Raw genomic sequence first — 25184 nt, 5'->3', positions numbered from 1 at the left:
TTATTCAGTTATCACCATCGGCTTCGTCAGCGTCGATGTCTCCACCTCAAAAAAGAACAGCTAAGAAGATACTCATCTCTCCGCATAGGCATCGTTCTCGTCGAGAGATTGTAGTGATCCCTAGCTCTACTCAACATCATCAAAGGTCATCCTATGAGGACCCAGTTTACATCGATGTCAACAGGCAGCGATCCCGCCGTCGACACCGGGAGGACAAGGTCGATGACGACTATTATTCGGAGCTGGACGAGCGCCTTAGGCAGAAAAAGCTCCGCTATGTTCATGCTTCTACGTTGTCCTCATCCTCTCCATCTCCGCCTAGACATCGGCGTTGAGGCCACAACATTGACAGAGCTGCTCTAAAGCGCCTGAAGCATCAGAGCACAAGCAAGACGACTACTTCTAAACTACCTTCCCACAGCAGTGCTAACAGGGCTGTATCTCACCCGCAGGAAGAGTCACAGCCCATTCAGTAACAACCTAGGCAATCTATTTCTAGGCATAAAATGCAGCAGGCAACACATCTGCCTCCTCTTTCCAACCAGAATGAGTCTTTTTCTTCTGGACCATCGGATCAAGAGCAGGAAAACTTTTCTGACTCTTCTATGGAAACCCCGGTGGATGGCAGAACTCCGGAATTGGATACTGCCGACCTACACGGATCCTCTCCATCAGAGGATTTCTCCTCATATGCCCAGATGGTCTCTAGAAAGGCCAAATCCTTAAAACTGGACATTGAGCAACCACCACCACCCAAGGAGGATTTGATTTTCGGAGACATCAACCAGGAACATTCCCCTCCTCTCAGTATTGCCTTTATTCCTGCTCTCATGGAATTGGTTAAAGAGTCTTGGGCAATCCCATCCACATCAGCTCAGGTCACTAGAAGGATTGAGAATCATTATCACACTCATGGAACTGATACTGCCTTTTTATTCAAGCACCCAGCTTCTAATTCCATTGTGGTCCAATCTAATCTAAGACAGGTGGAAGAGCTAAGGTGACTCCAACTAATAGAGAAGGGAGGCAATTAGATGTCCTAGGGCGTAAAATGTACTCTTTCGCCACCTTCGTTCTATGGGTAGCCAATTATCATGCGGCTATGGGCGTTTACCAGAGACAGTTGTGGGCTAAGTTTCTCTCAGCCCTTGAAGCAGCGCCAGATGATATGAAGGCTGATCTCCTTAATATATATTCAGAAGCCACCACAGTTGCTAAACACCAGAGGCTTGCTTCCGGACACTCGGCTGATGTTGCATCCAAGTCTATGATTGCTGCCATATCCTTACAATGGCATGCCTGGTTAAGGTCTTCGGGAATCAAGGAGGATGCCAAGTCCCAATAGAAGAGCTCCCCTTCGATGCCACAAGTCTCTTTAATGAAAAGACCGATGATTCCATGGAGAACCTGCACAAGAAAAAGAAAGCCAAGTCTTATACCATTTATCAACAGCCTAAGCACCAAAGACAGCAATGGCCATATACTCAGCAGCAATATCAGCAGACATCCTCACAACCCTACCGTGCCTACAAACCACAGAACCACGTTAAGCCTGTACAGGCATCATCCACTTCTGCTACTTTCAGGCCTCAAGGATCTTCTCAAAGACGTCAATCTTATCATCCACCTGCAAAGAAATCAAATCATTATCTTTGACTTAAGGACCACGTCTCTTCCCGATGCAGATTCCCCTACCCGGTTGGTACCCTTTCTTCAAAATTGGTTAAAGATTACACAAGACAGTTGGGTGTTAAACATTGTTCGGTTCAGTTATTGAGTAGAGTTTTCAAGCTTCCTCCCCTAGGAAACGTCAAGTTTACTTCGTTCAATCCTGCTCTAAAAGAGGAAATTTTGGCTCTACTCAAAAAACAAGCCATTCAATGGGTGCAGCCACAAGACATCAGGAACGGCTTCTATTCCCATTACTTTGCCATACCAAAAAAGGACAGAGGTATCAGGCCAATCTTGGATCTCAGAGACTTGAATTCCTATCTTTGAACCCATCGTTTTCATATGGTGACTTTAGACTCCATAATTCACCTGTTGCGACATGGCAATTGGTTTGTAGTGATAGACTTACAAGACGCCTATTTTCATATTTCCATTCACCAACAGCATCGAAAATACCTCCATTTTTTCTTTATAGATACAGCTTATCAATTTGCACCCTTCCGTTCAGGCTGTCCACCGCTCCTCGCACGTTTACGAAGTGTATGGCCCCAATAGCAGCTCACCTGCGCCTCAACAACATCATGGTTTTTCTTTATATCGACAATTGGCTAATCGTAGCTGCTTCTCATCAAAAAGCCCTTCGAGACACCGAATTGGTTCTTCAGACTTTGCAAAATCTGGGTCTCAAGGTGAACTTCAAGAAATCCCACCTAGTTCCCTCTCGGGTAGTCAACTACATAGGAGCGCGACTAGACTCTGTTCGGGCCCGCATTTTTCTACCTCCGGAACGGGTCCAAAAGATATATCGCGCAATCCACCCCTTTCGTCCTTTCTCCAGGGTCACAGCTCATCACACACAACATCTCTAGGTCTCATGGCCTCTACAACAACAGCTTTTCCACATGCACGGCTAAAGATGAGATCCTTACAGACTTGGTACCTGTCCCAATTCGACCTAATGGTAGACAGTCCAAGGAAACGCCTTTGTGTCACTCCGGAGCTTGCAAAGCAACTACAGTGTTGGACTGTCCTTCCCCATCTCCTCATGGGACGTCCGTTTCACCCACTACGTCTTACAGTACAGGTCACCACAGATGCCAGTCCCACAGGATGGGGAGCTCACTGCAGCACTCACCAAGTACACGACCTTTGGTCCAGGCGAGAAGGTGTTCTTCATATAAACTATTTGGAGATGTTGGCAGTGATAAAGGCTTTCTGTGCATTCCTGCCACTAATACAGGGTCGTGGGGTTCAGGTAGTGACTGACAACACCAAGACCATGTACAGTGGTGCCTCACACAACGATAAATTCACACAACGATGGCTTTTTTCTGAAAAATTTGCCGCCTCACACAACGATGTTTCCTATGGGGAATTTTCGCACAACGATTTTGGGACCATGCTTCACAGAACGATTGCATTTTGGGTCCCCTGTTTCACTTAACAATGTTTTCAAAAAAGAGCGGGAAAGGTGGCTGTTTGGCAATGCTAATTTGTTCTTCTAACTGCCTGTACCCAGGATGCATTGCGCCTGTGCAGGGAAGGGATAAAAAACCTTCCCCATGCATCCTGGGTTTACTTTCCCACATGCAGTTCAAAGGTTGGCTTTGCCTCTTTGCTCTGTCTTGTGGGTGCTTTCTGTGCTGGAGAACTTTCAAAGGTAAGCTTGCATTTCTTCTCCTGGGTGGGTAGTGGGTTTTACAGTGTATCTGTACTGTACTGTACTGCAAAACTCTGATGATTTTTGCAAGGGGGAATTTGGGTCTGTCTGGCTTTGGTTATGGGGTTTTTTTTCATTGGGGAAATTGCAGGGGGTTTTTTGGCTGGGGGTTTCTGTGGATTTGTGTGGGATTTGAATGCCCAAATTCAAACCTGGTTTTAATTTTTTTCCTGCATGCTGCTTCTTGGTTGGGGGGGGTTATGCTTTGTGTGTGTGGAATTCTGCAAGGAAATGGTTGCTGTTCTCTTGTGGCCATGCCTGCCTCTGGGATTTGGATGCCCAAGTTCAAATCTGATTTTAAAAAAATTTTAACTGCTGCCATGCTGCTTCTTGGTTGGGGGGGGGGGCTATGCATCTCAATGGGGCAGAAATTTTTTTTTTACCAAAAATTAACGAAGACTCAGAAACTGTTTTAAATGCTTGGACTCGTTGGTGCAGCTTGTGAAACCTTTGCAAACTTAATCTGGCTTTGTTCTGAGTCTTCTGAGTTAATGTTTGGTGAATTTTTTTCTCCCCCATTGAGATGCCTTGAAGCCTACTCAATGCATTTGAATGGTGGATACATTGTTTCACACAACGATATTTCCTATGGAGATTTTCGCTTAAGGACGGCAATCCGTTCCAATTGGAACGGATTATCCGGTTTTCAATGCATCTCTATGGGAAATGGTGTTTCACAGAACGATGTTTTCACAGAACGGTTTTTTTTTTTGAACCAATTAACATTGTTGTACGAGGCACCACTGTATTATATAAACAAACAAGGAGGCACCCACTCCATGTCACTCCTCTATCTGACAGTTCACCTCTGGGAGTGGTGTTACGACTGGCATGTGTTTCTTGTAGCCATTTATGTTTCCACATCAGAGAACGAAGTGACGGACAGGCTGAGTCATATGACAGGACAGACTCACGAATGGGAACTGGATGTGTCCAATTTCAAGATGATTTGTGCACGATGGGGTCATCCCAAAGTGGACATGTTTGCAACTCGGCTGAATGCAAAATGCGAGGTATTTTGCTCTTGTGCAGGCAGAGACCCCTCATCCCTGGTGGGTGCATTCATGGTCAAATGGCCAACAGAGCTTCTTTGCCTGTTTCCACCAATACCGTTAGTTCAGAGGACCCTGCTAGAGATCCGGGAAGCAAGGGCTGATGTCATTCTGGTGGCACCATGGTGGCCTTGGCAGCCATGGTTTGCCACTCTCAAAGCAATGGCATCAGATTTTGTGAAACTACCACTTCTGCCTCATCTTCTTACCCAGAATACCAGCAACATCCATCACCCTGACCTGGAGTCTCTCCACCTAACAGCTTGGAGGATTCTCACCTAATCCACAAAGTCCTCAACAAGGCCAGAAAGCCATCTACAAAGCTTCTCTATACTTATAAATGGAATAATTTTCTGAAGTTTGCCCAGTCTAAGGGCTTTCAGCCGGTACCAGTTTCGTTGGAAGTCCTTCTTCACTATTTACGTTACCTGTTTGATCTTGGCTTGTCTCTATCAACTTTAAAGGTCTATATTTTGGGAATAGTCTCATATCAACCCCGTGATTCCGACTTGGCTCTTTTGTTCTCCCATCCTACTGTTAAATCTTTCATGAAAGGCCTGCACAACATTCGTCCGTGGTCTTTACAGCTTGTCCTCCATGCTCTCACTCGTCGTCCTTTCGAGCCGATGGCTACTTCTGACATCAGACTGCTGTCCTTTAAAACATTATTCTTGGTGGCCATAACCTCTGCTAGAAGGGCCAGTGAGCTTGCTGCCTTGAGAGCAAACCCTCCTTATCTACAGTTTTACAGTGGTCCTTTACCCCAGTGTCTCTTTCTTACCAAAAGTTGTCTCCAGTTTTCGTCTTAACCAGTCTTTAACTTTACCTACCTTGTTTCTGAACCCTTCTTCAGATGTTGACAGATCACTTCATTCTTTGGATGTGAGACGTGCCTTAGCATATTACACACACAGAACTAAGGACTTTCATGTTTCTCCCAAGTTGTTCCTCTGCTTTTTTGGTTCACGCAAAAGTTTGCCTGCTTCCTCTTCAACCATCTCTTGATGGATTGTCTCCACCATCAGTTTGACTTATGTACTGTCTGGCAAGGATCCTCCAGAACCCTTGAGAGCCCATTCCACTAGGGCTGTGGTGACATCCACTGCGTTGTTACGAGGTGTGGATGTCTTGGACATTTGCAAGGCAGCTACTTGGTTCAATGCGTCTACATTTGTAGCGCACTACAGGCTTGACCTCAGGGCCAGAAAGGAAGCACGCTTTGGGAGAGGAGTTCTAACTTCAATGTTGGAGTGAAGGCCCGTCTTCTGATAAGTGAAGCTTGCTAGTCACCCATATGTGTGCATTCATAGAGGCCAAGAAGAACAAAAAAGGTTACTTACCTGTAGCCATGGTTCTTCAAGTGGACCTCTGTGAATTCACACTTACCCACCCAGTCTCCCCAATATCTGTCACTTATTTTTAGTTTACTGGGTTTTCGGCTTTACAGGTGACGGATAAAATGGAACTGAATGCTGAGGTGGGTGGAGCATGCACGATAGGGCAACCCTTAATATTGTTACCTTTGCAGAAAAAGCTCTGGAATATTCCGAGAAACCCTGCACCAGCGCAGACTGTAACTCACATGTGTGAATTCACAGAGGTCCACTAGAAGAACCATGGTTACAGGTAAGTAACCTTTCTTTCCTGGGCCCTTACTATTGTGTTTAAGTTCTGTTTTTATTTAAGCTGCTTACATTCTAAAGTTTTCCTTATTGTATCCCTATTACAAAAATTCCCATGGAACTTAGTGAAACTGAGATCCTATCCAAAATTGATATTTCAGTGATATGTTCATTACTTTACTAATATCCCTCAAACTCTTAGAATATCCTGAACAGCTGGGGAAGGGGAGAGTCCCTCATAACCATCACCTACTATATGGCTCTCAGGTCTAGAACAACTTGCTGCAGTGCTTGCAACAGACTTTTATTCATGGGATCATCCACTTCTAATGCGGTCCTCATTTTCACTGCTTTTGTGGAGCAAGTTCTCATTAGTTCATCCTGGCTTTCCAGCTGCACACCCTACTTCTGCACATCCTACTGGCTGAAATCTAGTAGTAAATCACAGCGACAGCAGACCAACTGAATCTATGGAATTTCTGTAGGAGTTGACTCACCAAATCCCCACTGATTCAATTAGCCAACTCTATAATGACTACTTCATTATGAAATGGCAAAGGGATAGATAAATCATCTGCTATTTAGTAGTGTGGGCAAGGAAAATCTATACTTATTATATGACCACCAGAATACTTTCCAGAAAGGAAGAAGCCACATCAATTTGCATTGCTGTGGTTAACCACTCTTAGTAAATGTTGGTTACAGCTGAAAACCCATTTTCTCTCCTATTAGGAAATCTCTCAGGAACAAAACAATTCAAGAAGACTTGGTAAAAATTCTATATTTTATTATTAAAATATTATTTATTATTATTTATTATTCTATCTATATTTTATTATGCAAATAGAAGGAAAAAGAAAACTTGTACTAAACTACCTTTCCTCTAGGAAATAGACTATGATCTCCAAACCTATGGTTGCCCAATAGATGTTCATTATGCAGATACATTTCGTCCTACAATTGGCTTGTAAGTAAAACTGAACAACTATAGGTATCTAGAAAAAATGCATTAAAAAGCCTTTATGCATTAATCCTTTTTGTCAAAACCACATTATAAAATTTAATTTAAGTTACTATTGGACAGTACATTTAGGATTTTGCAGAAGTGTATTATTGATTAATACAGGTTATGTCCTTAGAAGGAGATATATGTTAAGCAAAGGCAGAAATAAAGAGGAAAAGAAAAATGAGTTTAGCGTATTTCTTGAGAGTTTAATGTTTTAGTAGTTGTATTTGAGAGCCAATGGTTCCAAGTTTTCTCTTTCAGGTAGGGTGGAACTTCTAAAATTCCATCTTGTAGGTCACTTTGGGTACTTCTAAGGAGAAATGTGGAATAAAAATATTTTAAATGAATAAATAAATAAAATTACAGGAAGACAACCCGCAACGTATTTGACTCAAATAACTCCATTACCTCCCTCAGCCTCTTGGTGCTAGATACAGTGGCCAGAATCCTGTTGGAAAGTTACTCTAGGAGAAATCCTATAAGTTCAGTATCATCAGTATGCAGATACCACCCAACTCTATCTCTCCTTCCCATCTGATTCCAAGGAAGCTGTCTTGGTTCTAAACCAGTGCCTGGTATCAGTAATGGTTTGGACAAGGGCAAACAAACTGAAACTTAATGCAGACAAGACAGAGGTGCTCCTGGACAACCGGAAATCAGATGAGGGAATAGGGACACAACCTCTGCTAGATGGGGTTGCACTTCCCCTGAAAACTCAGGTTTGCAGCTTGGGTGTACTCCTGGATTCATCTTTGAACCTAGCTGGCCAGGTTTTGATGATGGCCAAGAGTGCTTTTGCATAGTTAAAACTGGTGTTCCAGTTGTGCCCATTGCTTGAGATGTCTGATTTGGCTAAAGTGACGCATGCCTTAGTTGCATCCAGCTTGGATTACTGTAATGTGCTCTATATGGGGCTGCCTTTGAAGACAGCTCGGAAACCTCAGCTGGTTCACAATGCAGCAGCCAGACTACTGACTGGGGCCAGTTATAGGCAGTATATAACGCCCCGGTTACAAGTTCACTGGCTACCAGTCTATTTCCAGGCCCAATTTAAAGTGCTGGTCATTACATATTTAAAGCCCTATACAGTTTGGGTGTGGACCTTATCTCCTCATACAAGCTTTCTTGGTGTGTAAGATCATCAGAGGAGAGCCTCCTCTTGGTCCCATTGCCAGTGCAGGAATGGCTGATGGGGACACGAGAGGGCCTTCTCAGTAGCAGCTCCCAGACTGTGGAGTGCTCTCCCTCAGGAGACCAGAGTGGTCCCTCCCTTTTATGTTTCCACTGACAAATGAAGACCCATCTCCTTACGTAGGTGTGGCGATCACCCTTGTGGCCCCTGTTTGTTCCCCAAACACAGAGCTCACAAGGCTCAGACTCTGACTGACTCTCTCCTCTCAGGCTCCACCTTTTAACATCTCTTTTGGTCCCACCTCTTAACCACATTAACATATAACATGAATAATGCATAACTCATAGTATATAACTTGGGGTGAACGCTACATTAGGCTTTTGACAACCATAGTTGAATTCCTGAATGCAGTTCTTACAGTTAATATAGTTTTTAATTCTTTTTAATTTGCATTTATTGTATTTTAATTTGCATATAGTTAAATTTTTTAAGTTTGATTTATTATTTTTTAATTATAGTCTTTTTAATATTGTGAACTGCCTTGGGTCCCCTTATTTGGAAAAAGGTGGCCTATAAATAAAAATAAAAAAAGAAACAAATAAATAAATAAATAGTGTCAGTGTATTGCTGTTCATTATTGAGGTGCATTCCAGAATGTGTACTCAGGTGCATGATAAGGCATGAACCAGAAATATAACTGTCACATCATTAATGAGTAGCAAGTTGCCCCCATTCGTTACAGAGCTTCCCTCATGTAAGCATAAAATTGCTGATAAGATTCTGATCAAGTATGTCTTAATGACTAGTATCCTGTGGCATATCTCTGAATATGCAATAGGAGTGATATCAGTGGGAGGCTGCTGCTAATAAAGGGATTCCTTTTTTTTAATTGCCTGTGTTGTGAATCTTATGCAATGATATGAAGTTATGTGCACACCAAAATCCAAAAAGGAACTCTTTAATTAGTGGTAATCTGCTGCTGACAATGATGGCACTTTCATTGCACAGGCAGAGCTACAAAACAGCATACTGGTAAATGACAAAAAGTTCTTCAGAAATAATATTTATTTTATTTTATTTTATTTATACCCCACCCATCTAAATCAAAGTCTACTCTGGGCAGCTAACAATAATAGATAAAATAAAAACAATATAATAAAATATAAAACTACAGTAGTAACATATTTCAAGTCGGGAAAAATATTCAAGTGATGACGGGGGGAAGCCTGCCTAAAGAGCCAGGTCTTAAATTGGCTCTTAAAAACACCCAGCGAGGGAGCCAGACAGATCTCTGAGGGCAGACTGTTCCAAAGGCGAGGGACCACTGCCGAGAAGGCCCGGTTTCTTGTTCTTTCTCTCTGGGCCTCCCTCAGTGTTAGGCCCCTCAGCCGCACTTCCTGGCTAGAACGAGTGATTCAGGTAGATCTAGGTGGGAGGAGGCATTCCACTAGATATTGAGGTCCTAAACCGTTTAGGGCTTTATATGTCATCATTAATACTTTGAAATCAATGCAGAAACGAACGGGCAGCCAATGCAAGGCAGCCAGAGTGGGGGGAAATATGCTGATATTTTCTCGTCGCACTGAGAAGTCTGGCCACCGCATTCTGCCCCATTTGAAACTTCCACATCAATCTCAAAGGTAGCTGACGTAGAGTGCATTGCAGTAGTCTAATCTTGAGATTACAAGCGCATGGACCAGAGTGGTAAGTGCTCCAACATCAAGATAGGGACGCAGCTGGGCAATCCATATATATTCTATATTCAGTAAGAGAACACTCCCCTCGGAGCACAGCATCATCTTCCCCTTTGCATTGTGAGAACGGAAGGGCTAGATCACCATTTGAAAAGTGGTAGAACAAAGAAGTTATTTAATTCTTCCTCCATGTACTGCTCTTTGAGTCTGCAACCACCATCAGAAAAGCTGTTAAGCAGTACTAAGGCCAAGGGCCCTCCAGGGATTGGCTAGGCTCTCTAGCTATTTAAGGCAGGAAGCACTGCAGTATTATGCCATGTCAGTGGTGGCACTTCCATCACACATAGAGAATGAAGAAGAGACAAAATGCTGTCCATCCTCTTGTTCCACAAACTGCCAAGGATGAGGGTGGCAGAAGTGTGCTGGAGTCATTCCCCAAACCTGTGCACCATGCTTTAAAATTATGATTGTAGCTATAGCTGCAGCATCTTCTCTTGCCAAAAAAGAGGTGGAGCCTCAGCCACCCAAAGGAGAAGACTCTGATGAAAAGGTGTCTGCCCACTCCAAAGAAGAGGCACAGAGGGTCTCAGTGTCCCAAACCTTAAATGGCAAATGGGCTGGTAGCTGCATGAGGTATCAGGCTGTTACTGGACCACACACTTCCTCCGTGGTAGTTGAGATCACCATACAGGTTGGCTCATACCAACTATACACAGCTAGATTCTTCCTCCCTGCATAGCTCTAAGAATCCCTCAGCAGGGGTGTGGTAGAAAATTTGGAAATGCATGTAGTTATTATGCCAGTCATAAGAGAGGCTGAAAATGCAGAAAGCTGGCTTTATCCATATGAGCAAATGAATTAAAAAAATTGTTTCCACCAGGAACATATATTTTGTAAAGCTAATATTTTTACTAGCCCATTCAAGACTAAACAGCTGTCAAATAATTTACTTTATAGCAGAGATCACTTACAACAATATAGAGTTCCTGGGGAAAATGGATTATCTCTTAATTGCAGTGACATAACAGTTAAGCTTTGGGGAAAGAGAGAAGTCTGTGTTACCTGGTGTGGGTGCTTGCCAGGTGGGTCAGTGCACTAGTGATTGAGAGTTTCCTGCAATCCCCTTCTCCCAACACCCTCTAAACCTCTTGTTCCTCGATGCTTCAGGAAGAACAAGCAGGTTGTTGCTCCGGGTTGCAAACCAATCCTGCAAGGTAGAAACATAAAAACCCACAAAGATATTTAAAAACCTCAGAGTACATAAGGCACATGATTTAGAACCTTCAACTCCTCCCATTGTCTAAATGACAGCACAGCTGTAAAATTTTGTAATTTTATTAAAGAAATTTTAGTAAAACATACAAGTTCAGCAAAAGACTTAATGACTCTGGCAAGATTAATATAACAAAGCAGTTCCATATTATGGAAAAATAAAAATATTTTCAGAGTTTCAGGTGATTAGGAATCACTCCCACATAAAATAATAAAGTTATCTAACTCTAAGCTATAACATAGCAAAGTTCCAAGACATAAGCAAAGTTCAGCATGATAATAGTTACATGTTGGAGCAAAGATGAAGAAGCTTATTTCTACAAGTTAGCTGCTGCTTCACTACTCCATTGTTCCATCTAACCTTGCATCCCCTCATGATGGGTGAAACTACCCACCAATCAGATTAAACCAATTAATTGGTTTCTGCTGCATGAGCGCCCCTGGATCTTCACAGGTGCAAACTATCCACATCTCATGAAAAGCCAGGCTGGGAATTATTCTCAGAAGATATTCTAGAGCTACAGATAAGATTTCATAGGTGTTAGGGATGTCTTGGCTCAATTACCCACACATTATAAAGTATAGCCAAGCTATCCTTCTTCTCATCCTGGTGGAGCCAGTTTTTCACTACTTCACAGTTTTACCACATCTTCCTTTTCAGGTTTTGAGCACTAAGGCCTGCTATAACTCTTCCTTTTCTTTTTCAGGCAGCAGGGGAAAGTACTGCTGATGCCTGTACATGTTACTTTTTTAAGAAGAGGCTGCTACAGCCACAGCTACAGTCTTCCTTCTCTTCACTTAGGAAACACCACAGCAGAGACCTGTGCAGAGCAATAGCAGCTCTGCAGCACAGCTAGAGGTCTTCTGGGAGGTGGTGAGAGGCAATGAATTCACTGTACTCATTGCTTTATTGTCTGAGGCAACAGGCTAACAGTAGGGGCAGAGCTGGGGGGCGGTTGCCCCCATTGTTTCTCTACAGAAAACCGTGCCTTTCACTGGCAAAGGAGAAGTATTGGCTGAATTGGAAGACTTGTTGGATGTGGTTCAGGCAAAGACTTTTTAGTATATTTCTATGGATTATAGAAGATATTGATTATATTTCTTTTGTTTTCAGATATATTGATAATGAATTTTTGAGTATTGTTGATGCAAACTATGTATTGTGGGAAATGAATGGCAGGAATGATTTTGGCTACAATGCAACTATGGAACAGGTAGATACTTGTAATGTTTATATATTGATGATTTGGGTGTGTAAAGAGGTGTTGAAAACAAATATTTCTTGAAAATATATGTCTGTAGTATTTGATTACTCACTACAGTGTACCTCGTTCAAAATAGTGGCTGTGGTGTAAGCGTTAACACTGGTAGGGATAAGCCCCAGTTGAAATGGCCATATTTTCATTTAAATTTCCTTTTTTTCTTTCCTTTTACTTTCATTTCCCCCCACCTCCAACGTTTTCCCATACAAGAATTACACCTCCACACACATTTTGATATTTTGTGGCATCACATCATAATGACAAGCCAACGTATCCTGAGAAGGAAGCTAGCTGTCAGGTCATTGTGGTCCATCTAAAAAGATAGATGAGTATTATCTCATCTTCCAAAATCCATGTTTTCTTTGGAACGGGGTGTGCTGCTTGTGGAATTAGTGGATCTTAGAGGACAGAAAACCCAGCTCCTTCCACTCTGACACCTTCTTAGGTCTGGGTACCAGAGGAAAAGAAGACAACAAACATCAGCAAGGCTTATGCCTTCTTCATTACAGGTTGCCTGTAGATCTAGAAGATCTAATGTTGTTGATGGCTTACATAGTTTGGAGTTTCTGAAAGCACCAAACAAAGCATCTAAAATATCTCTAGGCAGATACAAAGTTGAGATCTAGGACCCTGAGCAAGATTGGCTCTTTCACTACCATTATTTGCTAGCTGGAGACTCAAGCGTATTTCAGAGATGAGAAAGGTTATAATATTCTTCCCTTGCCCCTTCAAGTTTTGCCACAACTTAAAAGATTAAGATTTACCATGTGACCTGAACCTGTGACCTGAACCTTCCACCTTGGCTTGTATGATCTATATCAGTGTAGACAATTTCTTAATTTTCCTTTATGGGCGTTGTGTGAAATTCATTGCTGCTTATGCTGTGCACTTTCTGATAATCAGTTTTGTATCCAGTGTGTGAAGCCCAATCCTGGAGTTCAATTCTGATTTGAGAGAATTGGTCTTAATGAATACTGTCATTGCCTTTGGCTGCTTTAAAAAAGCTCGGTAGAATATGTGAAGTTATAAGAGCCTCAGACAACTTTTGAGTGTCAGAAATATTTTTAGGCATGACGAATCCCATAAAAACACTTGGCAGTGCCAAAGCCCCACTTCATTTCTAATTGAGATATTTGGCAATAGTACCTAGCTGTGAAGTACAGCTTTGAGTTGTTGAAAGACCAGGTGGATTGTGGAACTTCAAGGCTATGCATCTATCTTGGTGATGTAGCAGCCACACCCTGATTCAAAACAATCTGGATGGGCTGGAATACTTGGCCAAACCCAACAAGATAAAATTCAAAAACAAAGGAACAAATATAGAAGGGATAAAAGGAACTAGATTGGTAGTTGTTCAAGAAAATTGATCAACCTGATTTGTTCTAGCCCTCTCCTATAAGAAATGTTAAATACTTTACTAAAAATTGCTACTATCAAAATGTACAATAAACTGAGAACAGGGGTTGGCATTTAAAGGTTAATCACATTGAAGCACATTAATTTAAACCATGAAATAATATTCTAATATGACCCACAGAGTCATTAAATGACCTGTTATTGATCTCAATAATTTGGCATTTTAGGAGTCATAACAGGAAGAATTTTGTTTGGAATAACAGAGTAAACATTGTTCTTAGTCTACATATTAGCAATCTTATACTAAACTAAGAGTACCAGGAGGGGGAGTATGATATATGAGCACACTGAAGCGTTTACACTTACCATATTACTACAACTTCTGTCAATTAGTAGAGTCAAGCTGTAACTATTTTTTCTTTGCATGACTAACTTCATAGAAACATGAGTTTTCTAAACAAATTACCATATTTACTATTAAAGAATTTCCAATCTTTACTATTAAATACTTGTCTGAAAGTTTGTAAAAGTACAAAAGCATGGGATGTAGTGTGTATGACCTTCAAAACTTACACATTTGTCAGAATTTGTTTTGTTTGTGGTATACTTTGTATGTTTATATTCTTTTAACAGGTTCGGTGTGTAAATAGGGCCCAGAGCTGGAATTTCATGATCTATAGTTATGGCATTAATGAAACGTCTTCCATTACACCTGAGGAAGCAGATATGATTTGGGGACCACATGTATGGAGTAGTACACTGCATCAATACAGTATTGAAATGAATCAGCTTCAAAGTTGTATCTAATATTAACTATATATATTCATGAGATGAGGGAAATACAAATTGTTGTAAGCGGCCCAGAGACCTTTGGGTAGTGTGGGTGACATATAAGTTAAATAAATAAATGTATGATATTTCATATAGCAATCCAGTAATTATAGTTTTATGAACCATGGTCCTCCCACCCACCTGGTTCAATTCACATTGGATAGTTGTTAAAAATTGTCCTACATATGAGTTTCTAGTTGAAATGCTGCACAATCAGCCTCATGATTTTTTTCTCAGTGAAGGCACAGGTCAGATAATTACAGCCTTGTGGCACAGTGGTTAAAATGCTATTCTGTAGCCAAAATTTCCATATGAGCCTACCCGGCAGTTAAGATCTAGCCAGGGGGCCCTTTTGAAAGAGCCATCCCTCAAGAAGGTAAGAGGGATGGCTTGTAGACAAAGGGCCTTTTTGGCAGCTGCCCCCAGACTATGGAATGCCCTTCCAACTGAGATTCGTCAGGCACCGACGCTAATGACATTTCTGCACCAAGTCAAAACCTTCCTGTTCCAGAAGGCTTTTAATTGAAATAATATCAACTGTGGGTCCTGATGGCAGTTTTTAGAGTATCTATTTTAATTGTTTTATCTTTTTATTGTATTTTAATTGTTGTAGGCCGCCCAGAGACCTTTGGGTAGAGTGGGTGGCATATAAGTTAAATAAATAAAATAAAATAAAACTGTGCTCATCACCCAGGGTTCAATCTGAGGTAGCCAGCTCAGGGTTAACTCAGCCTTCTGTCCTTCCAAGGCTGGTAAAATGAATACTGAGCTTGCTGGGGGGCGGGGATGCATTGTGTAGCCTGCATAATTAACTTATAAATCACTTAGAAAGTGCTTTAAGCACTATGGGACGGTATATAAGCAGCATGCTTTGCTTTACAACCTAAAATTTGTAAATTAGCTGTTTTTCTCTAGCTGCTTCAAACTCTATCTCATTCAAACTGAATAACTAGTTTTGCCTGTTTAAGCTTCCAGTTCTTTTCCTTACTGAGGGACAGGTGTTTCCTCAAGTCAATTGTCTAGCCTAAATTTAATTGGTTGTTGTGGGTTTTTCGGGCTCTTTGGCCATGTTCTGAAGGTTGTTCTTCCTGACGTTTCGCCAGTCTCTGTGGCCGGCATCTTCAGATTCGGACACAGAGACTAGTGAAATGTCAGGAAGAACAACCTTCAGAACACGGCCAAAGAGCCTGAAAAACCCACAACAACCATTAGATCCCGGCCGTGAAAGCCTTCGCGAATACACTAAATTTAATTGCTAGTTCCACCCACAGCAGACCCAGTGAATCAAGAGGATTTTCATAAGTGTTGGTTTCCTATTCAGCAGTTCATTCATTGAGTCTATTCTAATTGGGAGTAACAATTGAATGTTGGCCAAAGTGCTTAAACACATTTTAGTTAAATGCACTTCTTCTGGCATCTTATACTTAAATATTTGATAGACCTAAAAGCTATGGAAGGTGATATCTTTATTGGACCACTCGAAAACTGAGCAGTAGCTAGCTTCCAACATAAATCTGTCTCCCTCAAGCTGTGCACCAAAATATTACGGACATATGAGAGTCCTCAGCATTCCTGCCAATTGTCTGTATCCATCTGGTTCTCAAAGGTGAATTCAGAAAGCATGGCTGCCAAAGCTTACCCCTGTTAGCTGTTGATTGGATTTCTCCTCTTAACTTCTTACAGGGCCGTGTGGCCCATCACACAAGGACCATACAGCTCTGTTTCATCTCCCCCCCCCAAACTTTAACAATTTAATATACTCTTCTGTGTCTTCTGCCTTTGTTACTTGGTTAAGCTAATAGCAGAAAATGGAAGGAAGTGGGAAGGCTTGAGGAGGCCTCAAACAAAATGAATTTCTTAGAATTCACATTAGGTCCAGATTTAGTCCTACATTTTATTTATTTTATTAGATTTATACCCTGCCCATCTAGACAGATAGTCTACTCTGAGCGGCATAACAAAGTTTAAAAACAATAGGTTTTCTTAACTCAGATTTTCTGTACCCCAAATTTAAAGAAGGGGCAATAGTAAGGTGTCAGTCTGGATTTTAGGCTGCATTTAAGATGAAGAGTTACTCTCAACATTTCACTGCTCAGATTCCTCTGCCCTGTTACCTTTTATGAGGGTACCCCCAATTACCGTTTTTTAGAAAGCTAAGAGCCATGCTTTATTTAAAACTGAATTGAGCAGCTAAGGGGTCTGTGGATATTCTTAAGAGCCCTCATAATTCAAGCACTGCTTCTTAGCCTCTGCTTTCACATTCAGGGGATGATTTCATTTGTATCATCAAATACTACAGAATATTTATTTGACACAGTCTAGAACAGAAAATTAAGAGGGATGAACTGATGTAACATGTTTCCTGATAATTTAACAACCACATCTCCCCCCTGCTCCTTTCCTTTTTCCCTCCCCAGAATTATGCATCCTGTTTTGCAACTATCACGGAAGATCTAAGTGACTTAGATAATCCATATGAGATCTTAAACCATTCTGGCATCAACTCTATCACCTGGCCTCAGTATAATACTGGAATTTATATGTTCAGGTTGAAGATAGTTGACCCAAACTTCAGGTTAACTTTAACCATTTTTTTTCTGATTTGAACTTTGTAAACATGATTCATGATCGTCTATTTAAGTCTATACTACTCTAATGCACTTTACAAGGGGTGATCCCACAACTAAGCATGCTTCCAGAGTTCAGATGAGGCTTTTACTGTGCATTTGCCCTGCCTCATTTACATAATTTCACAGGATAGTTAAAAACTAGTAGTTTATCCATGCAACTGACCTACCAAATGACTTGTTCTCAGTGCTTCCACAACTTTAGTAGCAGCACTGGAATGACAGCTAAATATGGATTAACATATTAGTCTATTTCTCCATCTGTGTCACATTAACATGTGTCTAAGCTTAGACACTGTATTCTCCTGCCTGTATTAATCCACAAAATAAATTTAAGTCTGCACCAATATGCATTTAAATACACATCTCTATAGTTTTTCTTCTTCAAAATGCACAGTTCAACATGTTTTGCTCCTTTTTTAAGCCAAACACTAGTAATATTCAGGATGTGCATTATTATGTCCATTTCTATTAGAATTACCAAACACTGAATTTCTCATACATCCCAAATCTGTAATAATGTGCTGGTGCTATTTTAAAGAACTGGTAGTGGTGTGTTTATACTTCCAGATAATTTTTAAAAATTCTGATTATGTTGTGTCTGTGTTTGTGTGTGTGTATACAAATACACATGTACATTAAATCACATAACAGCTTGATTTTAAGACCCCAAATCATGCTGTATAGTGATCAAAATTTGAATTACGTATTTTTAAATTATACGTAATTATGTATATTTAAATGTGATGTATGTATAGCTCAGAGAAGTCTCCCTACTCTGATGCCTCCTTCCAGTTTGGCTTGAAATTCTCAGTATTTCCCATCATTGCTCATACTAGCTGGGGCTGAGGGAAAGTGAAGTCTGAAACACCCTAAGGCACTACACTGGGGCAGGCTGGTCTGGAGTTTATTTTCATCATCATCATTTTAATTTGACAGGTGGACATGGAATACCAAAATAATGATGTATGTCTCTTCTTTGTTACAGCTTTTGTAACTTCTTTGCGTTATTTGGCGTCCGTACATATGGTATCATTGAAAGGTAATTGCCAAAGGCCCTTTTAAATGGTGTAAAACATGCATATCTTTGGAAAACACACAGCTGTGAGTTACTGTCCGATGAGGCAAAAAAGATGCTTTCTGCTGTGACAGACTCATCTTGACTACGCATGGATCTTAATGTTAATTTCTGCTATGTGCTAGGAATGTGTAGATAGTTGCATATGTATTTAGAAATGCCATTTCCTTTCTACAACCTTTCCTGTATATGTTTGTTTTGTTTTGATGAATCAACTGAATAAGAGACTTTAAATATCTAAAATATGTTTTGGTTATCTTTCAGACCAAACTGGTTGGTGGTGGCTGGTTGGTCTACCATGCTAGTGACTCTCTTTTTGGGAGTCCTAGTCTTCAGCTACTTCAGATACGTGAAGACATTTCGGACACTCAATTTTGTTGATCCCATACTGACACCTAGCCCACGGGCTAGTGTAATACAGCCAACAGATAGACTTAAGAAAGAGTGACTTCACTTGTAATGTCTTATGAATTATTGTGGTATTCTACAGTGAACTCCAAAATTTAACTGTAAGACAAGTAGTTTCCTGCCCCTTTCATTCAAACATCAGAACTCAATTTTTTAACATTTTTCTAGGAGATATTGCGTAGTTCATCTTCAAACTTCCCCGGTTGTTGTTTTAAATTTTGAACTATATGTTGGGGAGAGGATTGCAATAGTTAATTTTTTTCCTAACTTCCTACTATATCAGCTGTCCAGTCTCCCAAGTCTGAATTTCTTAGACTGTACTGGTATATGGACAAGTAGTGGTACAACTTCTGCATTTAATAAGGCATGATGCTTGGGCAGATTTGGCACTTATATACAGACCAATCCACTGAAAAGTTAATGTTATACTAACTCCACTGAAATGAATAGGCTAATGAAGAGGGTAATGAACATAGTTAAATGAATAATACATTTAACTCTAGATAGGACTGAGCTGCCAATTTGCAACGTAGAAGTTTCTTGTAGTCATGCATTTTTAGCATTTCACCCCATGCTTTAATTCAGACTGTTGTATATTATATTCCCAAACCATGTGTGATATATTTTAAATTCACTGTAATTTACCAGTTTTGAAGGTATTTTCCCACAAACATTTCAATAGCTTGCATAATTAAAAACTGTTTCGCACAATGTTTGTTTCAGCATTTAAAAAAATAAAATTTAAATATATGAAATATTCTTTCATTTTCAGATGAATCTGTAATGTATCTGAGAAAGCAAAAACTTAATCATGCAGCACTGTATTCAACATCTGCCAGTTAAGAGGGTTTAGGAGCTGGTAGAAGCCCCGCTATACCAATCATAGTAGAGATAAATTGCTGGTGTGACACATTTATGGGTAGAACTTAGCCAATAGGGCCAAAAACTCAGCTGGCAGAATGGCTGAAATGTGGTACAGGTATCGATATGATAGAAGCAGCAGTAGAGGAGGAGCACACATGCCCAACTCTATCACCCTGGAACTCACAATTCTGCTCCCACCAGTAAGAGAGCTTTACAGATACCCAGCACACTATGAAAAATTACCCTCCCATTCACTTCAATGGGTGGTGTTTCAAATTCTTTTTTTTTAAAGACATGTCAAAGATCGCAGCAACTACTGGACCATTATATTAATCTCCTGTGCAAGAAAAATCTACAAGATAGATTTCTACTGCATGTGGAGCAGGAAATATCAGATGTTCAAGCTAAATTTAGAAAAGGAAGAGGCACTGAAAGTTGTATTGCTAATATACATTGCCCAGTGGTTTAGTTATCTGGCTGTGGAGCCAGAGGTTTGGAGTTCATTTCCCCACTATACCTCCTTAACAAGGGCTAGACTCGATGATCCATAGAGTCCCTTCTAGGTCTGCAGTTCTAAAATGATGAGGGTGATTAAAACCTTTTGTGTAGCTACACAAATGGTGTAACTTTTGTAGGTGAATTACCTGAAGTTAAGACATTACCATTATCGTCATGAGCTATATAACTCGATAAGCAACAGATGTAAAGTGTATTTCTATCTTGAAGCAATTCGCCAGTCATATTTACAATTAGTTCTGCCTTGCAAGTTGAGTCTAGAAGTACAGAGCAGAAAAAGAAATGACACTAATGTTCCACTAAACTCAGCAGAGGGATTGGGATGTAAATACCAGAGCTCATTTCATTACTTTCATAAATAACTTACTGCATTACTTACTAGGATGTTTGATTCACTTCTCATTAAACCCAAACACCAACTTATCTTCATTCTATTTGTGTCAAGTAACGAAGGTTCCCACCCCTCAGAACAGCATGGGATCATCTGTTTTTCCAACAATTTTCTTTACCACAACCCAGGAAGTATAGGAGGCAACTACTCACACTTCCTGGAGGGGCTAAATTGCCCCATTCATAAAGTGACAGAACTCATGAGAAACTATATGAATTATGGGCAGATGCCTTCATACTTCCTGGATAGTGGGCAGCCTGAATGTTGACAACACCAATGGTAGCAGTCAAGATGGTCTCCAGCAGTGGTTCCTAACCTTGGATTCCCAAATGTCCTTGGACTACAACTCCCAGAAAACATGGCCAGCACAGCTAGCGGTGAAGGCTTCTGGGAGTTTGGGTCCATTAAGTTTGAACTTAATGAAATGGCAAAGAAATTGTGTTAATAAGTGCAAGACATACAATAGAGAAACATACACACCTTTTAACCTCTCAGGTAAACTAATGGTGCCATGCCTGCTCTGCAAAAGGCAGACTAGAAAGCTATGTTCCAGTTTCCAAAACCTTTCCTTGAGGTAGGCAACCTGAGGAAGAAAAGCTAAATTGAACCAAAAGCTCTATAAACACATTGTATGCATGTTTTCCAAAAGATGTCCCCTCACCTTTTGGAATAAAAGAGAGCCAGGAGTTAACAAAGATTATTACTAAATAAATTGATTACTATTAATATAATCCATACTATGTGAAAGAATATCAGTGATGAAAGAATGGACAACAATCAACTAATTTGAAACATGGTGTTGAGGGAGAGTCTTACAGACACCACAAACAGCTAAAAAGGCAGAAAAGTCAAGTAAAGCCTGAAATCTCACTAGAACAAAAATAAGTGGATTTAAGCTATCCTACCTTGAACATATGATGAGTATACAGAACTGTCTACAAAAGACAGTATTGCTGGGAAAAGTGGGGGTGGGGATGGGAGATGGGCAGTGGGAAAATTTAATATGAGGCTGATTGTTTCAACAAGGGACACCACAGCTCTTAATTTGCAAGACCGGAGCAGAAGTTACAGGAAAAGATAATATTGCTAGGAAGGGGGAGGCAGTAGGAAGTGGGAACAACCTAACATGAGGTGAGGTTGGTTTGCAAGATGTGACTGGAGCTGTTAATGACAGGACATTTGGGGGGTTATAAACTCATAGTCGCCACACATCAGAAGTGACGACAGCACATAACATATTTGTAATTTATTTTAATTACCAAGCAATTGTATAGTGAAAAAATGGGTGGAATGGACACTATGACAGGATACTGGCACCAAAGCTCTGATAGCATGTTATTTAGCATCTAAATGAAACCACTGGGAAAGATTGTCTGGCTTTTTGGGGTTTAGTGCCACCAGTATGTGGATGATACCTAAATCTTTCCATCTAAATCCAAGCAAGTTGTTTCAGTTCTAGATCAGTGTTTGGTGTCACTTAATTCAGACAAAACATACCTGATCTGCTAAAAGGAAACACAGGCCTGCAACTTGGGCTTGCTCCTGGATTCGTCTCTGAGCCTGGATGCCCAGGTTTCAATGGTAGAAGCAGTGCTTTTGCACAATTAAAACTAGTGTATCAACTGTGCCTGTTCCTTGAGAGACCCTATCTGGCCATGGTAACACATGCCTTACTTAAATTTCAGCTGTATTGCTGTAACATGTTTTACATGAGGCTTTCTTTGGAAACTTCCGCGGGTCAAAGGCTTTGGGAAATAGATGGATGAGTGCTGCCAGCATTGCTGCAGAGGTTGAAGGGGTGGGGTGGGGGTCAGCCTGTCAGTGCTTGGACCATATGCCACACACTGCATCAAACTGGTCTCCAGGGCTGTCGTCCCAGAAGGAAGCCTCTTCTAAAGATGATGCACAAGAAAGCCTGCATACAGTTTGCTGCAGACAAGCAGACTAAGGACATGGATTTCTGGAATCATGTCCTGTGGTCCAGTGAGATCAAGATAAACATTTGGTTCAGATGGTGTCAAGCGTGTATGGCGGCAATCAGGTGAGGAATACAAAGACAAGTGTGGTGTGCCTACAGTCAAGCATGATGGTGGGAGTGTCATGGTCTGGGGCTGCATGAGTTCTGCTGGCACTGGGGAGCTACAGTTCATTGAGGGAACAATGAATGCCAACATGTACTGTGACATACTGAAGCAGATCATGATCCCCTCCCTTCGGAGACTCATGTTTGTTGCCAGCAGTTTAGACATTAATGGATTTGTCTTGCGTTATTTTGAGGGGACAGCACATTTAAACTGTTATACAAGCTGTATACTCACTGCTTTACATTGTAGCAAGTGTGATTTCTTCAGTGTTGTCACATGAAAGGATATACTGTACTAAAATATTTATGAAATGTAAGGGGTTGTATTCACTTCTGTGATATACTGTGTTGTTGTTTAGTTGTTAAGTCATGTCTGATTCTTCATGACCCGATGGACCAGAGCACGCCAGGCCCTCCTGTCTTCCACTGCTTTCCGGAGTTTGGTCAAATTTATGTTGGTAGCTTCAATGACACTGTCCAGCCATCTCGTCCTCTGTCGTCCCCTTCTCCTCTTGCCTTCACGCTTTCCCAACATCAGGGTCTTTTCCAGGGAGTCTTCTCATGAGATGGCCAAAGTACTGGAGCCTCAGCTTCAGGATCTGTCTTTCCAGTGAGCACTCAGGGTTGATTTCCTTTAGAATGGGTAAATTTGTTCTCCTTGCAGTCCAGGGGACTCTCAAGAGCTCTCACTTCCGTACATCACTACAGGAAAAACCATAGCTTTGATCTCTCTGCTTTTTAAGATGCTGTCAAGGTTTGTCATCGCTTTCCTCCCAAGAAGCAGGTGTCTTTTAATTTTGTGGCTGCTGTCACTATCTGCAGTGATGATGGAGCCCAAGACGGTAAAATCTGTCACTGATATATTGTAGGTCCAAGCTATTTCAAGTACCATATCTCCCATTATGAGCCTACTTGGGCATTAATATCAGCAGAGGAGGCCTTTCTCTCAGTTCCACCACCCTCGCAGGCATTTTTGGTGCGTACACAGGAGATGACCTTTTCTGTTGCTACTCCCGGACTCTGGTACTCCTTCCCACGAAGACCTTTCTATTTAGGCAGGCTTTTCTTTAATTGGCTGATAGACCAATGGGAGTTTTTAAGGGAGTATTCTTTCTGTGTTTTACATGAGTTTTTGATATTGTTATTGTAAGTTTTAATATATTTGTTTAATGCTTTTTAAAATATCGTGACAATTTATTATTTGAGATTTAACTCTGTTTCTTTTAAATACTGTAAGCCACCTTGGAACTTTCAGGAGAAAGGTGACATATAAATATTTTTAATAAAAATAAAATAGCAACAAAAATTGACTAAGACCATTTCCATCCACAAAGCATAATAATAATAATAATAATAATAATAATAATAATAATAATAATAATAATAATAATAATAATAATAATAATAATAATAATAATAATAATAATAATAATAATAATAATAATAATAATAATAATAATAATAATAATAAATTCACAGCTTCATCAAGAGAGCTTCTAAATATTTGTTTTCTGTTCTTTTTTAAAATATCTTTTAAAATATTTTTACAACCTGGAATGCCTGTTTAGCAAGGAAGGAGTTAAAATGTTCTCCTTTTGAAAGGCAGCTAATTGGATCCAGACTGAGAGGGTCAACAGTTCAGATTGTCCCAGACTTGGAGGTGATTTCCCCTTTGAAGACTTGTTCCAAGATGTCAAGGCCTGAAATCTACCCTGTTTCCTTGAAAATAAGACAGGGTTCTGTGATGAAATGTATTTTTCTAATTAGAGATGGGTTATGTAGTCATGTCTTAACCATAGAGGAATCCATTTTGAGTCTGACACAGGCTAAGTTCTGGAAAATTACTAGTAGTTATTTTCAGCTTTTCTTATCGCCGCAGCTGGAGAGGAAAACACGGCAGAGTCAAAATATCTCTAACCTGAATGATAAACAATTCTTTGGTGTTGGTGGGAAAGTAGGGCGTACCCTATGCTAATTCTTGCCTTCGTGATTGGTTGAGTATGTCAGGAGGGGGCAGGTTGGAGAAATTTACAAGAGGTTGGAAAAAGTAACTTGAGAGGGAGAAGAGAGGTTTTTTTGGGGATTCTGAAAACATGGCGTCGCATTACTTTGATCCAAGCAAAGGAACCTAATTCAACAGTATGGACTGCGTAAGAATATCGTTTGCTTACCTTAGTTTATAGTTTAGTTTTTGTTTTGTTTTACTTTTATAGAAGGTGCTGAACCGTTATGCTGTTGCTTAGAAATGAAACTGTAGAGAAATGTTTTCTTTGTTCACTTAAATAAACTTATGTTGTTTAATAATTGGCCTTTCTAGTCCTTTGAACAGAACAGTTTCCCTATAGATAATTAATTTGGCTTACGTTACCAAAATTGAGTCATTAAACAGTAAAGATACGGTATTAAGTGGTTTCTTTTTAATAAAATCGAAACAGACTTAAATGCAGGCTGCCAAGAGTTCATGTCCCGGGAACTGTGTTGACTCAAGCAGTTTAATTTCGAATGGGAGTGAATGGGGCCTGGATTTTCCTGTTTCGTGGTTTTTGATCTCATTTATGGGACCAATAACTCACATGGTGGCAGCGGTGGGATGCGAACC

The 25184-nt window shown here is 40.5% G+C and overlaps 1 protein-coding gene across 1 annotated transcript in view; it reads left to right on the top strand.

Moving 5' to 3' along the window:
* Positions 1-19486, top strand: part of CATSPERE (catsper channel auxiliary subunit epsilon) — a 171240-nt gene extending 151754 nt beyond the window's left edge. Inside the window, exons 16-22 of the mRNA XM_078383093.1 lie at positions 6798-6834; positions 6953-7032; positions 12284-12383; positions 14421-14531; positions 17036-17193; positions 18234-18287; positions 18588-19486. Of these exons, the coding sequence (XP_078239219.1) occupies positions 6798-6834; positions 6953-7032; positions 12284-12383; positions 14421-14531; positions 17036-17193; positions 18234-18287; positions 18588-18771 (724 nt within the window). The 3' untranslated portion in view covers positions 18772-19486. The remainder of the gene's footprint in view (positions 1-6797; positions 6835-6952; positions 7033-12283; positions 12384-14420; positions 14532-17035; positions 17194-18233; positions 18288-18587) is intronic.
* Positions 19487-25184: the final 5698 nt, after the last annotated feature.

The sequence above is a fragment of the Pogona vitticeps genome, chromosome 1 (assembly GCF_051106095.1).
Source record: "Pogona vitticeps strain Pit_001003342236 chromosome 1, PviZW2.1, whole genome shotgun sequence".
NCBI classification, from domain to species: Eukaryota; Metazoa; Chordata; class Lepidosauria; order Squamata; family Agamidae; genus Pogona; species Pogona vitticeps.
This window is presented reverse-complemented; position numbering and strand designations above follow the sequence as displayed.